Raw genomic sequence first — 14,634 nt, 5'->3', positions numbered from 1 at the left:
TTCACCTTTTGAATATTCTTTGGTAATATGTACAGTGTTACGTCATGCCAATAAAGCCATTTGAATTTGAATTTACAGTTTTTCTCAATTGTTTACACACAAATACTGGTACTTGACACACAATGACCACAACATGTAACTCATGCACCAACCCCCTGAACCAATTCTGCTAAACTACAAGCACAATTCCTGCTTTACACTCAAATTGCAGTTCTAAAACACACTTTTTTCAAAACACTACACACAATTCTCTGCACTTGGCACAATTTTCATGAAGAAAATCTCGTTTTCACAAGGAACACACTGTCATTCAAAATTCTAAAGTCAATTGCCCTACTATGCACACTGACTCATCACATGGGCAAACACCTGTCACACAGTGTTACAATTAGCAATCAGAGCTTTAGCATAAAAGGGCAAACATTGCTTGTGATGTGGATGAGGTGCTGTGGCCAGACCGAAACAGAAGAGAGGATGCAGCATAGTTTTTTTTTTTCGTTTTTTTTTTTACTGTAACTGTATACAGTAAATTCCTCTGTTGTTTTGTATGTAGACCACTGTATGTGCAACTTTGTGTTGGTTGGGATGTACACTGTGTACATTGTTTTTGTGGGGAAAATAAAATATATTTGTTACCGTGTATTTGTGTGTTCTGAGTATAAAAACAATATTCTAAAATATTTTACAACACACTTATGTATGTACTGTCTGTAGTAAGTGTAACACTGAACAAAAAAAAGGCCTAAGTCATTATGATGAATGGAGAAGAAGTGTTTTCCATTCATCATAGTGTTTTACATTGAGCACATCAGTGTTCAACTGGTTCTTATAAATGTCTATTCATATGATGGTTTGTGTGTGTCATTTGAAAACAAAATACCATTTTGAGAAGACATAACATTGTTTTGAATGTAAAGTTTCATTTTGCAGGAGAATTGAGGGGTTTTGCCCATTGTGTGTGTGTGTTTTTTGATTTGTGTGTAGAGTTCTGTGAGTATGAGGCATGCTTTCAGAAAATGTGTGTAAACAATCGAGAAAAACTGTAAGAGAGAGAGAGAGAGACAGAGAGAGAGAGGGAGGTATATTAGAGGGGGGTCCATGACGTCAGAGGTCAGCTGACTGGTTTGTTTTGCCTGCTGGAGCTCGTCCTCATAACAACACAGCCAGAGGACGACGGAAGCAACGACATCAAAACCTCTAGAGAAACTAGCGTCGTTTACTTTCTATTTTACCGACAACCCACCAGCACAGACACCTACGGCTAGTTTTATAAATAGCTTTTATATTATTGCTGTGATACAGCCTCTACCTCCTGTTTATCTCATCTCACTGCCAGCTGGTTGACTTTGACGCAATAATATGCCTTCAGAGAAAACCTTCAAACAAAGAAGGACATTCGGTAAGTCTTCACAGCTTGTTTACCCGTTTCACACAACAAAACCTCGGCTTAATGTCTTCTAAAGTACTGCTGTATGTGTGTAGCAGTCTTCTCTGAACTGTACAGGACTGAATTACATGGTTAATGTAGACAGGGACAGATAGTTGTTAGTTATTAGGCTTCATGTCGTCTTCAGTTTAGATGATTAACGGACAGGAGATGACGTCAGCCTGCTGGAGCTATATTAACTATAAACGGAGGTCTGTTGTCGTGTCAGCTTCTCTAAAAGACATTATAGTTATACTAAATGCTCTGTCACTCGTATTAGCCTGCTTACAGGTTTAAATATGGGCTATAATACAGGCTAATGGGGCTGTTTGCTGCAGGCCTCTCTCTGCCTGAGTGTGTTTATTTGCATCAGAGCTGAGGGAGAAAAACAAAGTGCTGTCGAAACGCAGGGCAGAGAGAAAGAGAGCTGCAGGATTGGGGGATGGGACAGTGTTTTTTTTGGAGGAGGAGGAAGAGAAGAGAGGAGTTTAGAAGAGGAAACAGATGCAAATGGCACCTAGGAATATAAGTTAACCTTTTGTTTCCTTTTGTTTGAGGGCTAGGCCACAGCCTCGATGCGGATTTAAGTTTCACTTATGCTTTCCTAGTCTGCAGACACAAAGACAAGGCCTGCTGGGCTTTTTTATGACTTATATACTTTGCTTTTCAGTAATTTAGTACATAAAAAAGGTCTGCAGGACAGATAATAATGCATACAGTGCACTTTCATAGACTAAGCTACTAGAGTTACCATACAGTCTCTTCTGCACTATATTCACTTTTAACAGTTTTCTTCATCTCCTGGTATTTTTATATCTGGTATATGTTTTTTGTACTTTGCACTACTAACTTTTTTACTGCCTTTTTACTAACATGTTTTTGCACTATGGATCTGTGATGCGTGAAACTTGAATTTCCCTCTGGATCAATAAAGTTATCTATCTATCTATCTATCTATCTATCTATCTATCTATCTATCTATCTATAACAGAATGTAGATCTGTAATTACTTCCGTATCACTCTATAAATGGTCCTTTAGTGGACTTTTCCTACGTGTTTCATGTCTTGAACGAACAAAGATGGAAACTGTTGCCTTTCAGTACTGGAAATATAATTCCCAGTATGACTAAAAGTAACTGACTTCCTGTTAAACGACACGCTATTGGTCCAAATGTGCGCAACCAGAGCGCACGAGGACCAGGCAGCAGAGAGAAACATGGTGTCACGTGTGTTGAACTATATTTGAAAACGTGCTAAAGTGAAGCTTTGAACTGCTAATTGTTGGTTATGGTGGTCACATGACTATATACTGTATATATATATATATATAAGCCATATTTATTCAGTCTAGGAACAAACATGTGGTGTGCTTTAGTGGTTGTTTACAGTGTGATAGTGTTCACCAGCTGAAAGTCATTATATAACATTTCAGTTTTTATTTGACCCCTGTGCCATGACCCATGTTTGAGTAAATACTAGGGCTGTCAATGCGATTAAAATATTTAATCACACATTTTTTATCTGTTCAAAATGTACGTTAAGGAGAGATTTGTCAAGTATTTAATACTCTTATCAACCTGGGAGTGGACAAATGTGCTTGCTTTATGCGAATGCATGTATATATTTATTACTGGAAATCAATTAACAACACAAAACAATGACAAATATTGTCCAGAAACCCTCACAGGTACTGCATTAAGAATTCAAAATATGATCAAATCATAACATGGCAAACTCAAGCCCAACAGGCAACAACAGCTGTCAGTGTGCTGACTTGACTATGACTTGCCCTAAACTGCATGTGATTATCATAAAGTGGGCATGTCTGTAAAGGGGAGACTCGTGGGTACCCATAGAACCCATTTTCAGTCAGATATCTGGAGGTCAGAGGTCAGGGGACCCCTTTGAAAATGGCCATGCCCGTTTTTCCTTGCCAAAATTTAGCGTAGGCTAAGTTGGGACTATCATTTATCCTCCTTTGTGACAAGCTAGTATGACATCGTTGGTACCAATGGATCCCTGAGGTTTTCTACTTTCATATGATGCCAGTATCTTCACTCACCTTTAAAACTGAGCCCGCTATAACCTAAAAATCACAAGTTGCATTAAAGAAATGAGTGGGGCTAAAACAAGCTTGCGTTAACACGTTATTAATGCGGTAACTTTGAAAGCAATAATATATATATATATATATATAATGTATATATGTATATGTGTATTATATAAGTCAAGTTTACTTAAGATAAAAAATAGAAAAATGTAGACATTGCAGATAGAAAATATAAAAAATAAGTGAGAGCTGTGTAAAACTGAGCCCGAAACAACCTCAGAAAGATCGAAGACCGGCCGGGTTAAATTGCAAGTTCTGTTAATTTTGTTAAAGAAATTAGTGGTGTTAAAACAAATTTGCTTTAATGCCTTATTATAGCATTAACTTAGAAAGCCCTAGTAAATATACTTTTAATATTTCACAATGTTCATAACATTGTCATTACATGACTCCATTTCTGATTGTGAAACAGTTCACGTTGCATATCTGTATAATACATCATAAGATGATTCAGGAATCCACGGGGAATCTTCCAGATGTGCCAGGCGGTACTGACTAATTCCCCTAATATGACAGAACCGAAATTTATGAAAAAAACCCACAGGCTTTTAGACCAACTGCTTCCCATTTCATTTCCTTTTTTTCCTCTTTTATTTGATTGTCAGCTGATGAGTTGGCTGTTTGTAGCTTGGTGTGGTCAATAAAGACCGATGACACACATACAGAGCTTCCTTGTTCCTGGGCGGTGAACTCATTGAAATGTAGTCATGGAACAACAATGTCCTACATTGCCTCAAGTTTAGCATGAAAATGGCAGCCTCAGGGAGGGAAACATTTGTCAGTCAATTGAATCAGATATCCAAGCGCACAAATTGTCTTCTTAGCAAGCCTTTTTTTTCTAGAATGTCACAAGACTGGATACCAGTAACTCAAAGCAACAACTGTCTCTGACAGCCACCAGGGCCCAATGTGCTGCTGCCTTTGATTGGTTGGCTCGAGAAAAACAATGTTTAATTTCATTTTTACTATTTCTACCAAAGGTTTCATTGTAATTCAAAGTCCAAAAATATCTCAATATTTTTTCCCCCATGCTCAAGTTTATGGACTCATCTCCTTTTCACCGTCAGATTGTTGTCAGTACAAAGTGCAGTAAGCCCAAGGTGTCATCTGGTGCCATTTATTTTGGCCCAGTTACAAATCACTTAAAATGGGGTTAAACCTCAGAAAGGAGGGGCCTGCTCTGCCCTAGGTCACCAGTGACTAAGTGATCCATCCAATCAGCAGCTGTGTTACTGACCTCTTGACCTATCATTGTTGAGAGACAACCTATTGTTGAAAAGGTCCATCTTCAACATGATTTTAAATGATGCTGCCTATACTGTATGGAGGACGAAACCTGCCATAATAAAAAATAAATGAATCAATAAATAAATGACTCGATAAAAAAATAAATGTCATTAAATGCAACTAGAATAATATTAAAAATATATGTAGCTTTTAGTTAATTGATAAATTGTGACATAAATTGATATTTCTGTTTTAATTTGCTTTTTTATTTATTTATCTTTGTATTAACTTAATTATTTACTGTTGTTTAATTTTCCTTTTATTTATTTATCTTTGTATTAACTTATTTATTTATTTATATATTTATTTGTATGAATTTCTATATTTATTTAATTATTTATGGATTTATTTTGTATTTATTTTTTATTTATGTTTAAATGTGTTTATTTATTTCTGTATTTATGCATTTATTTATTTATGCACGACTTTTCCTTTGCATTTCACCCCTTATTTATTTCCCCAAACTTATTTATCTCTGTATTATTTTTTTTAACACATTTCTTTATGCATGAGGGGGTCGTCACTCAACATGTGTCATCATAGAGTAAATTACACAAATAAAAACATACATTTAAAACTATATATAAAATGAATAAATAATAAATATAAAAATATGTAAATACATTTTAAAATCAATAAAATATAAATACATTAATAAATGAAAGGCAAAGTTAAACAGGAGAGTAAATAAATAAGGGAATCTATACAATGATGAATAAATAAAGAAACAAATTAAAACAGAAATATCAATTTCTGTGAGGTGTGTGCTCAGCATGCCTGTCTGTTTGTAAGGGATGCAAACTATACACACTTGTGAACACACACTGGAGTAATTGAGTAGAAAATGAGTGAATCATAATGTTTGTCTTATAATCTGCTAATCACTGTGGAACAATGTGGTTACACTATGAGTGGATTTTAGGAAAGCTCATTATGTTTTTCCACTGGAGCGCCTTAGTCCACTAAGCAGCCTGTTAAATTCACTTTCCAAGATATTTCTATTCTGCTTGATATTAAGCTTTGAGAATATAATCGCATTATGAGTTTTTTTTAATGAATATTATGTTTCAAAGTAGATCTTGTAAAAAAAATAGTGTAAGACCAATTAGAGCTGTAACATTCTTTGTTTAAGATCTCAGTATGATATGTGACACATGCCCATAGCTGTTGAAACACATATTATAATAACAAACACCTCAACTGCTGCTCCTCACATGATCTTTAAATATGTTAATTCACACATAATTTATGCCTGGGTGGGGTGGCTGAAAGGTTCTGGTAAAACCTGCTTGTGGGTTTGGTTTTTGATGGCTTCTCTTTCTCTGTTCATGAGTTCCCCCGACCTGCTAATCTCTATATGTGCTAGTACACTTCCATTAACCTGAGTCTGTTTTTCTGCCCTACAGAACAGAGAGTAGAAGATGTGAGACTGATCCGAGAGCAGCACCCCAACAAGATCCCAGTGAGTTCAGATATGCACATTCACTTGCAAAGCCAGTGAAATCCACTGAAGCAACACTATTCTCAAAACAATTATAGAAAAAAAAAAATTTAAGGGCATCATATGATATGATATGATATGTTTATGAGCATGACGACGTGCTTAATGGCACGCAGTAAGACACGAGTAAGAACAAGACAAACATGCTGCAACGGAAAGTGTCACCACATGTTTCCTGGTAGTCCTCTGAACTTTCCGTGAGATGGTTTTAAATGTCATGTGTTGGCATCAGACACATTTCTGCGAGGGCTTTCTGCTTGTTGACCTCCATTTATTTTATATATAGTTTTTGTGGTCATGCTTTTTTTCAGCTTACAGTGACCTCAGCAGTTGTTTCTAGTTTTTTCTAATGAGAAATGGTTGTAACTGCTCCTGCTAATGAGTCAGGTGCCGGGTGTCTCCCAGCAACCACAAATAAACAAAGGCACACCTTGTGTTTCACCTGCTGGTTTTATCATTTAGAGATTGAGTATCACCACAGCCTTCCATCTGCTGCCCCATGTAAGGCCTCTTATCGTCTTGAAAGCACCCCACTGTGTGTGTGTGTGTGTTTCCTGTGTACTCTCAGGGGGTTGTAAACTGCCTTGTCATGCAAAGTGTTGACAGCAGGGGCAGATGTGCTGTGTCACTGTAATGTAACTCCATCCAGCCTGTGGGGGGTAGGGGAGGAGTAGACAGATTGTAGCTCTCAGATCAGGCCCTGCCTCACTGAACAGTATACCTACCAAACAGAGGTCAATGCATTTCTAAATCATTGCTGAAATCTCTAAATGGGCACTCCACTGATTTTAAACATCATATCTGGAGTTCAGGATCTCTCGGACTCTGCTGCTGCAATTTTGACCATTCTTTTTTAAAAGTTCCCCAACTTTGTGGATGTGCTTTAAGGCTGCTTTACAGTAAAGTGATGGATTTCTCTGAACTTATTTGAGTGATCTAGCTCCGTAGAATGAACAGCGAATCATTCTACGTTATCATATTCATTTTGCTCATATTTTTGAAAGTTGAGGTTCAAAGTGCCTTCGTTGGAAACAGTGCTTTATAAAACGATCTTACCAGAAGGTCCATTTAGTAGCTGTTCTGGAGCTTTCTGCTGATCTTCATCAGCAGATATATATATTGACATCCAGCTGTTTATTTTTAAATATCACAATATCTGAGTTTGTCAATATTGCCCTGTCCTGATTACCATCTATTTGATCTATAAACATTTTCTCCAATGAATCTCCAGAAAATGTACTCATAATGTACCATGATACATTTTATCTGTCAGACAGCTCCTCGTAGCTTACATTGAACGGAAGGTTATCTATAGTGTGCATAATATCCTAATAAGGTAGCATAAACACACACATCACTAGTCAAGACATTAGATGGCTCAGATAAGTGATTGAGTGTGTTGTCAGATGTATAAACTGTGAGTCGATCAGAGATGCTCTGTGGCTGAATGAAAGGTTCATAGCTCAAACTAATCAGTCTTGGTCCACTTAAGATTCATAAGGACAGTCCAGCAAGGCAGAGGGCTGTGCTCTTTTTTATTTACCCGATCATCTGATATGTGTGACTTCATCTCACTGTTGATCACGGACTCTGGACTCAGAACAGTTTCAGCTGTCGGGTATCGGGTTTAAAGCAACAGGAAGTACTGCCTTCATAAAGTTCCAGCAGAAGAGAAGGGGAGAGGTCAGTGACTGACGTGTGTTTGTCTCCTGTAGGTGATCATTGAGAGGTATAAAGGAGAGAAACAGCTTCCCATCCTGGACAAGACCAAGTTCCTGGTGCCAGACCACGTCAACATGAGTGAACTCATCAAGATTATCAGGTAGACCTCACGTCCTCTCCTCTCATTTCTTATCCGCTCCTTTCTTTTCCTCTCCTCTCATTTCTTATCCCCTCCTTTCTTTTCCTCTCCTCTCCTTTCTTATCCCCTCCTTTCTTTTCTTCTCCTCTCATTTCTTATCCCTTCCTTTCTTTTCCTCTCCTCCCTTTTGTTATCCCCTCCTTTCTTTTCTTCTCCTCCCATTTCTTATCCCCTCCTTTCTTTTCTTCTCCTCCCATTTGTTATCCCTTCCTTTCTTTTCTTCTCCTCTCATTTCTTATCCCCTCCTTTCTTTTCTTCTCCTCATTCCTTATCCCTTCCTTTCTTTTCCTCTCCTCCCTTTTGTTATCCCCTCCTTTCTTTTCTTCTCCTCCCATTTCTTATCCCTTCCTTTCTTTTCCTCTCCTCTCTTTTCCTATCCCCTCCTTTCCTTTCCTCTCCTTTCATTTCCTGTCCTTTTGTATCTCCTTTCTTTTCCCCTCCTTTCTTTTCCTCTCCTCATTTCCTGTCTTTTTGTATCTCCTCCTTTCTTTTCCACTCCTTTCCTATCCCCTGCTTACCTCTCCTCTCCTCTCCTCTCCTCTCCTCTCCTCTCCTCTCCTCTCCTCTCCTCTCCTATCCCCTCCTTACCTATCCTCTATTCTCCTCTCCTCTTCTCTCCTCCTCACTCTGCCATGTCCTTGTCTCGCCACCAGGAGGCGCCTCCAGCTGAACTCCAACCAGGCCTTCTTCCTGCTGGCTAACGGCCACAGCATGGTCTCGGTGTCGGCCGCCATCTCTGAGGTCTATGAACGTGAGCGGGACCAGGACGGCTTCCTCTACATGGTGTACGCCTCCCAGGAGACCTTCGGCGCCGCCACAACCGTCCAGTGAACAGCCTTCCTTCTTCTTCCACCCGGCAGGTGTTTTGGACAATTGTAGTTTTTAGCCCCCTCCATGTTTCTCGCCACACACCTTTAGTCTCGACTGTAAGAACTAAAACACAACCTGCTAAATCTAAACACAGCGTACGATAATTCCCCAGCTCGGTTGTGATCTCTATATTATGACTGCAATGAGCGGATAGCCTGTTCGTGTACCACCACACTCACCCAGTAGCATAGAGCCACACGGGTCGACCACAACAGCAGAGTTTAAGTAGAGAAATCCCAAATCTGACTCAGGCCGATAGAGTTAGTGTTTGTCTCTGCTTCTTTATTGTCCTCTCTGGTGAATCATGTCCGCCGTCATGGCAACGTACCGCCTGTTGACGGCAGTTATTTTCAGTGTTGTGGTTACGTGTCTCCTCGGCTGTATTTATGTTAATGTATATATACATTTCAGGTAGTTATATTACATAAAAGTGGTGAGGCTCTGCCACTTCTCTATATATACATTAGCCAATGAACAAAGCCAACCTTAATTTTAAGGTTTTTTGGAGACTAGAGAAAGTTAAGGGTTTCTGGGTTCACCTGTTTGTTTTTAACGGAGCATTTTATCGCAGTGAAAAGGTGAAACTGTGGAGTCTCGATCAGAGTACTTTTGCCGGAGAAAAAATGCTAAATGAAGTAGAGAAGATTAATCTACGCATCTCTGCTGCACGTCTCGTCACATCCTCTCAAAGGTCCTTCCTCAGTGTTTTTATCTCTCCCTGCCTTGTATCCTAAAGCATCTTCACTGTAACAAAAAAATATGTTGGGGAAACTGCTTTTGCTCTCGAAATAGATGATTGTAGTTTGCAAAAAGAAATGCCTTGGTGTACAGATAATGTTGACTTTTACAGCTTTGAATATAAAAGGGGTTCCAATGAGAGTGTAACCAAGTTGAATTTGGACACACTACAGGAGCATGCATGTGTGAATGGAGGATGAGGGTGTTTCTGTAAATGCTGATGAGGGGAGGGGGTCGACATTTTTCCTTTCCTTTCTTATCTCCTTTGTCACAAGTATTTATGGAGGTGATCAAGGGATGAAGGAAACAAACAGGGTGATGAGCATCATGTCTGACTGTCCATCTGCCTTTGACCCACGGGGCTGATTTCTCACAGCTGTCACTGTTGTTCAGTTTCAGTTCACTGAAACTCAACAAGTACTTTCAGTGTGGGGGATCTGCCCGGTAGGTTTTTAAGGGCTGCACTCTGAAAGAAAGAAATAACTGAATCTCCTGTCTGTGCTCCTCCTCCCCATCCTCTTAACACATCGAGGTTTAGCTGCTTTTATATCGCAGTATTTTATCATTCGGGTTCTTTTTATTTTCTGTGATTTTTATTTCATTGTACAACATGTCTTTTCTCTTCGCTGTCTTCAGTATGTGAAGTAGGCCTACAAAGGTGACTCTTTTTTTCCCAACTAGTGAAAGCCACTGTGTGTTTGTTACAGAGGGGTGGAGCGTTTGTTTCAGTGGTCTTTTCTGCCTGCTCCTCTGTTTCACACACACATATCCACACACAGCAATATCATACAGCCTCCTCTTATGTATTTATGTTGGTATTTTGTAAACAATAAAAGGAGAAAAAAAAGATCAATCATGGGGTTCTTGTGTTTTTCTGCCCATAAACACATTTATCGCTTTTTGTGACGCCAGAGGGAGCTGCGTGAAATCTGATAAATTGCCCAAATGATGTGTCTTGAGTCAGTGTTGGTTGGGGCTGAAGACCAAACAATCTGAGGGTTGTGGCGCTAGAAAGAAGTGAGCTTTCCAGACCTCTGCTACCCGCTCTCCAGCTCTGCTGCAGGCAGGCTACATTAGCCACTACTAGCATACTATAAAACGAAACTCCAAACAAACTGGCGGCGGTCGAGTTGCATTGTGGGTAGTGTGAGTCAAGATAATGTTACAGTGCCTCCGGGGTCTGAGAAGTGAAGCCATGCGGAAGTGCTTTAAACTTGCATTATTTCTAATAGCCAGCAGTATTAATACAGCATGATGTTCATTTAGTAAATGATGGTCCCATTTAGAGTCAAATAGACCATAAAGCAGGGTATGCCTTAGGGGCGTGGCTACCTCGTGATTGACAGGTCGCTACCACGGCGTTGTCTGGTCTGGGAGCTGTCCAGGTGTTTGTCTTACAACTTTAACCCTTTCACTGTGTGTTTTCAGTTCATGAAAGTTAATTATAACCTTTTCGGTCACCTGAAAACGTCTTAATCAGCGTTCGGTTGTGCTTAGCTCCATCCTCTCGTGTCACTTCTGGTTGCAAAAAAACAAGATGGCGACAGCCAAAATGCCAAACTAGAGGCTTCAAAACGGCAGTCCATGAATCAATGGGTGACATCACGGTGACTGTATCCACTTCTTATATACAGTCTAGGGGTGTAAGTAAATATAGAAAAAATTGAATATCATGTTTTGTGATACTGTATCAATTCTCAAAAACACCGTATTGGTTTTTAATTAACAGTTTACAGTTAAGTCAATACTTTATTTCATTTTCAAAGAGATGCACTCTGAAAGTTGCGCTATGATGTTGGTTTTTACAGGTCCCACTGTTCTGATTGCATAAAAAAGATTTTATGCTTATGGTGGTGTGTTCTTTATACAATGACAGAGTTCCTAAAATCAGATTAAAAAATCGCAATATATCTCCTTACTTACAGTATCGCAATATACCGCAACATATTGAATCGAAACCCCTGTTTCGTGATACGTATCGTATCGTCAGATCTTTGCCAATACACAGCCCTAATACAGTCTCTGTACTCCACTGAGCACTCAGCCTAATGAATTCAATGGACTAGGCCTCTCTCACAGCAGACAATTTGACTGAAATAATTTGACTTGAATAATAATAAAATATATAATTTATAATAAGATTAAAGATGACTGAATTCAATTTAGCTGTGTGAGTTTCAGGGTCCTGGTGGTGTTCATGATTGCTCACTGTTATAGCTCACTGGGACACCATTGTTAATGTTATTAGTAACACTTGTGTTAAAACCTGATTTACATCAGTTATTTAGCATTTTTCTATCATATTAATATAGTGGGTTACTGCCAATTATTGTTAAGATGCATCACTCTTATTCTGTTAAGGTGCACTGGATGTATTGAAATGTTTTGTGCATTTGTAATAAGACTTATCATTCAACTACATGTAACTCTGTTTGGACAGTGGTTTAGTAATTTACAGTAGATGTACGTTTTCAAGATGTTTCAACAAGCAGGCTTGTTCAGTACTTTATTTATTTTAGGGAATTAATGACCTGGGAGGAGTATGATTACCTGTTGAACTCTGGGTAATCAAGAGGGAAAGAAATCACGTCCAGCAGAGAGTCACAGGTGTGAGGGTCGTGATTGACCAGAATTTCGTTGTGTTTTATACAGTATATAAGACTGTTAACTGTTTGGCTTAGACTGTGAACTGTTTCGCTGACCAGCTCGCTCGGATGTGTGTGAGTTTGGGGACTGTAAATACTGTGAAAGTATCAAAACACTCAATCCATGGAAAAATACCCACAGCCCGTATTCAGAAAATGTGCGTTTGAAACAAGCCGTTAGGATTTCTGTCCATTTGTGATGTCACAAATATACACTATTTAGACCATTTCACAGTTTTTATCATAAACATTCTAAATGTGTCCCAGTTTATTTCCTGCTGCAGTGTATGTGAACAACATCAGCTGACAGGAAGTAAACATGGACCCAAGCTGTTGCCTAGCAACGCAATTCTTTTGAAATGCACTAAAATGGAGCGTTTCAGACAGAGAGTAAATACAGGTATATTCAGGCAGACTATATGAGAAAAATAAAGTTTTTTTTAAACATTACAGCATGTAAACATGTTCTATTAGAAACATAAAATACAAGTATGAACCTGAAAATGAGCATGATATGGGACCTTTAATGCAAGCTTGCTTAAAGAACAAACTAAAACAAAGAGTGCACTCAGGTTAACACGGACTAAAGACTAAATTCCCTGTGTCTTTCTGTTTTGTTTTCTATTCTATTTTTCATATTGTGTGGTCATGTATTTTGATATGTGAAATACCTGCATTCAGTTAATACAAGGTTGAAACTGAGATACTGTGTTTGTGCTCGTTATAAGCTGCATGACTGAATACGTGAATTCATATATTTTTTCAGATGTTATTAAGAACAGGATTATTCCCTTAGCCTCTCATTGGTCATTAAAGAGAGTGAGAGTTATTGTTTTTTCACAAGTGTATATTTCTGCTAACTTCGTCAACCTAAGTCTGTTGCTAGCTCTGAGCTCTCCTGTCAGTTCCGTTCTCTGTATACATCCATGGTCAGCTCCATCGGGGCCGTTTGAATGCATTCAACATAAATGTCAGTATATGGGAGCTCTGCAGTTGTAGCGTCGGCTGATTTGACCACGGAGATGTGAGTGTCGCTTATGGCTGATATTACCTTTAACTTATTAAATAAAGCATATACACTATGTGATGAAAGACAGAACATATTTTATTACTCAAGCATCCCTCAAAGTTCAGATAAAACAAGTTCTTAAACACAATACGTAATAAAACATCTGACCTACAAATGAACTGTGTTCAAACATTTGCACACAAATATTTCAAAAGCACATTTTTACTAAAGATGAACATGCATGCTGGAGCATCAGATTCTTACAGATTCAGATTCATGTTTGGCTTTAAGGAACCTGCAGAACTAAATAGTTCCATAAAACCCTACAAAAGTGGAACTATGTTACAAAAAAACCTAAAAAAGAAGGCACTCTTTGGTATGATCTATTGAGGCAACTCTTTCTTGTACTGTGCAACCATTCACACATTTATGAAGTGCTTTAATGTTCATAAAGAGAGTATTTTAAAGGGGAATTACGCCCACTTTAGACTTAGACCATAGGAATAACATGCATGAATTTTGAAAATGGGCGTAGTTTCCCTTTAAATGAACATTGAGCTGATCGATGGTTGGCTGGTTGATTCTGAGCCCCATATTTCTGTGAAAATGCGATTACTCCGAAGACATTTATATTGCAATACAAAAGCATTATTTTAAACAACAGACAGAAGTTGTTATACATACTGAATATTCAGTATTTACTATTTTAAATAAACACCCCGTGTCCCGGTGCTGTGCCCTCCAGGGGCGCAGATAGAGTTTCATCTGAAGGACCAGCTGTCCTCGTGTCTGTAGAACTCTGGGTCCTGCCCAGCAACTTGCACTGTGAAACATTTTCTAACTTAGTTAGACTCCTTTCACTTTTAACAGTCCTGAATTGTCTTTTGCATAAAGGCCGTACATATTAATTACAGAAAGAGTCAGTTCCGCCTCTCCGGGAGTGAGGTTAGGATTAACGTCCGGGCCGCTCAACATTCATTCACTGACATCAACAACATGAAAAATGAAACATCACCAAACTGAACTGAAAAACAAATTGGCACTTTTGAAATGTCCAACATTGGTGTGATCTGAAGATTCAAAGACATTCTGTACCGACTGAAAATATTCAGTGTGATTGTCTTGGTATAGAGGAACAGTATTTGGCACTGTATGCCATTTTGCTCTCAGGTTGGCCCAGAGAGTA

The 14,634-nt window shown here is 38.7% G+C and overlaps 1 protein-coding gene across 1 annotated transcript; it reads left to right on the top strand.

The window, feature by feature from the left end:
- The first annotated feature begins 1,142 nt into the window (after positions 1-1,142).
- map1lc3b (microtubule-associated protein 1 light chain 3 beta) lies at positions 1,143-10,647 on the top strand. Its single transcript, XM_037767319.1, has 4 exons — positions 1,143-1,399; positions 6,231-6,286; positions 8,041-8,147; positions 8,840-10,647. The coding sequence occupies exons 1-4, from the start codon at positions 1,360-1,362 to the stop codon at positions 9,015-9,017; spliced, it is 381 nt and encodes a 126-aa protein (XP_037623247.1). The 5' UTR covers positions 1,143-1,359; the 3' UTR covers positions 9,018-10,647.
- Positions 10,648-14,634: the final 3,987 nt, after the last annotated feature.

The sequence above is a fragment of the Sebastes umbrosus genome, chromosome 4 (genome assembly GCF_015220745.1).
Source record: "Sebastes umbrosus isolate fSebUmb1 chromosome 4, fSebUmb1.pri, whole genome shotgun sequence".
NCBI classification, from domain to species: Eukaryota; Metazoa; Chordata; class Actinopteri; order Perciformes; family Sebastidae; genus Sebastes; species Sebastes umbrosus.
This window is presented reverse-complemented; position numbering and strand designations above follow the sequence as displayed.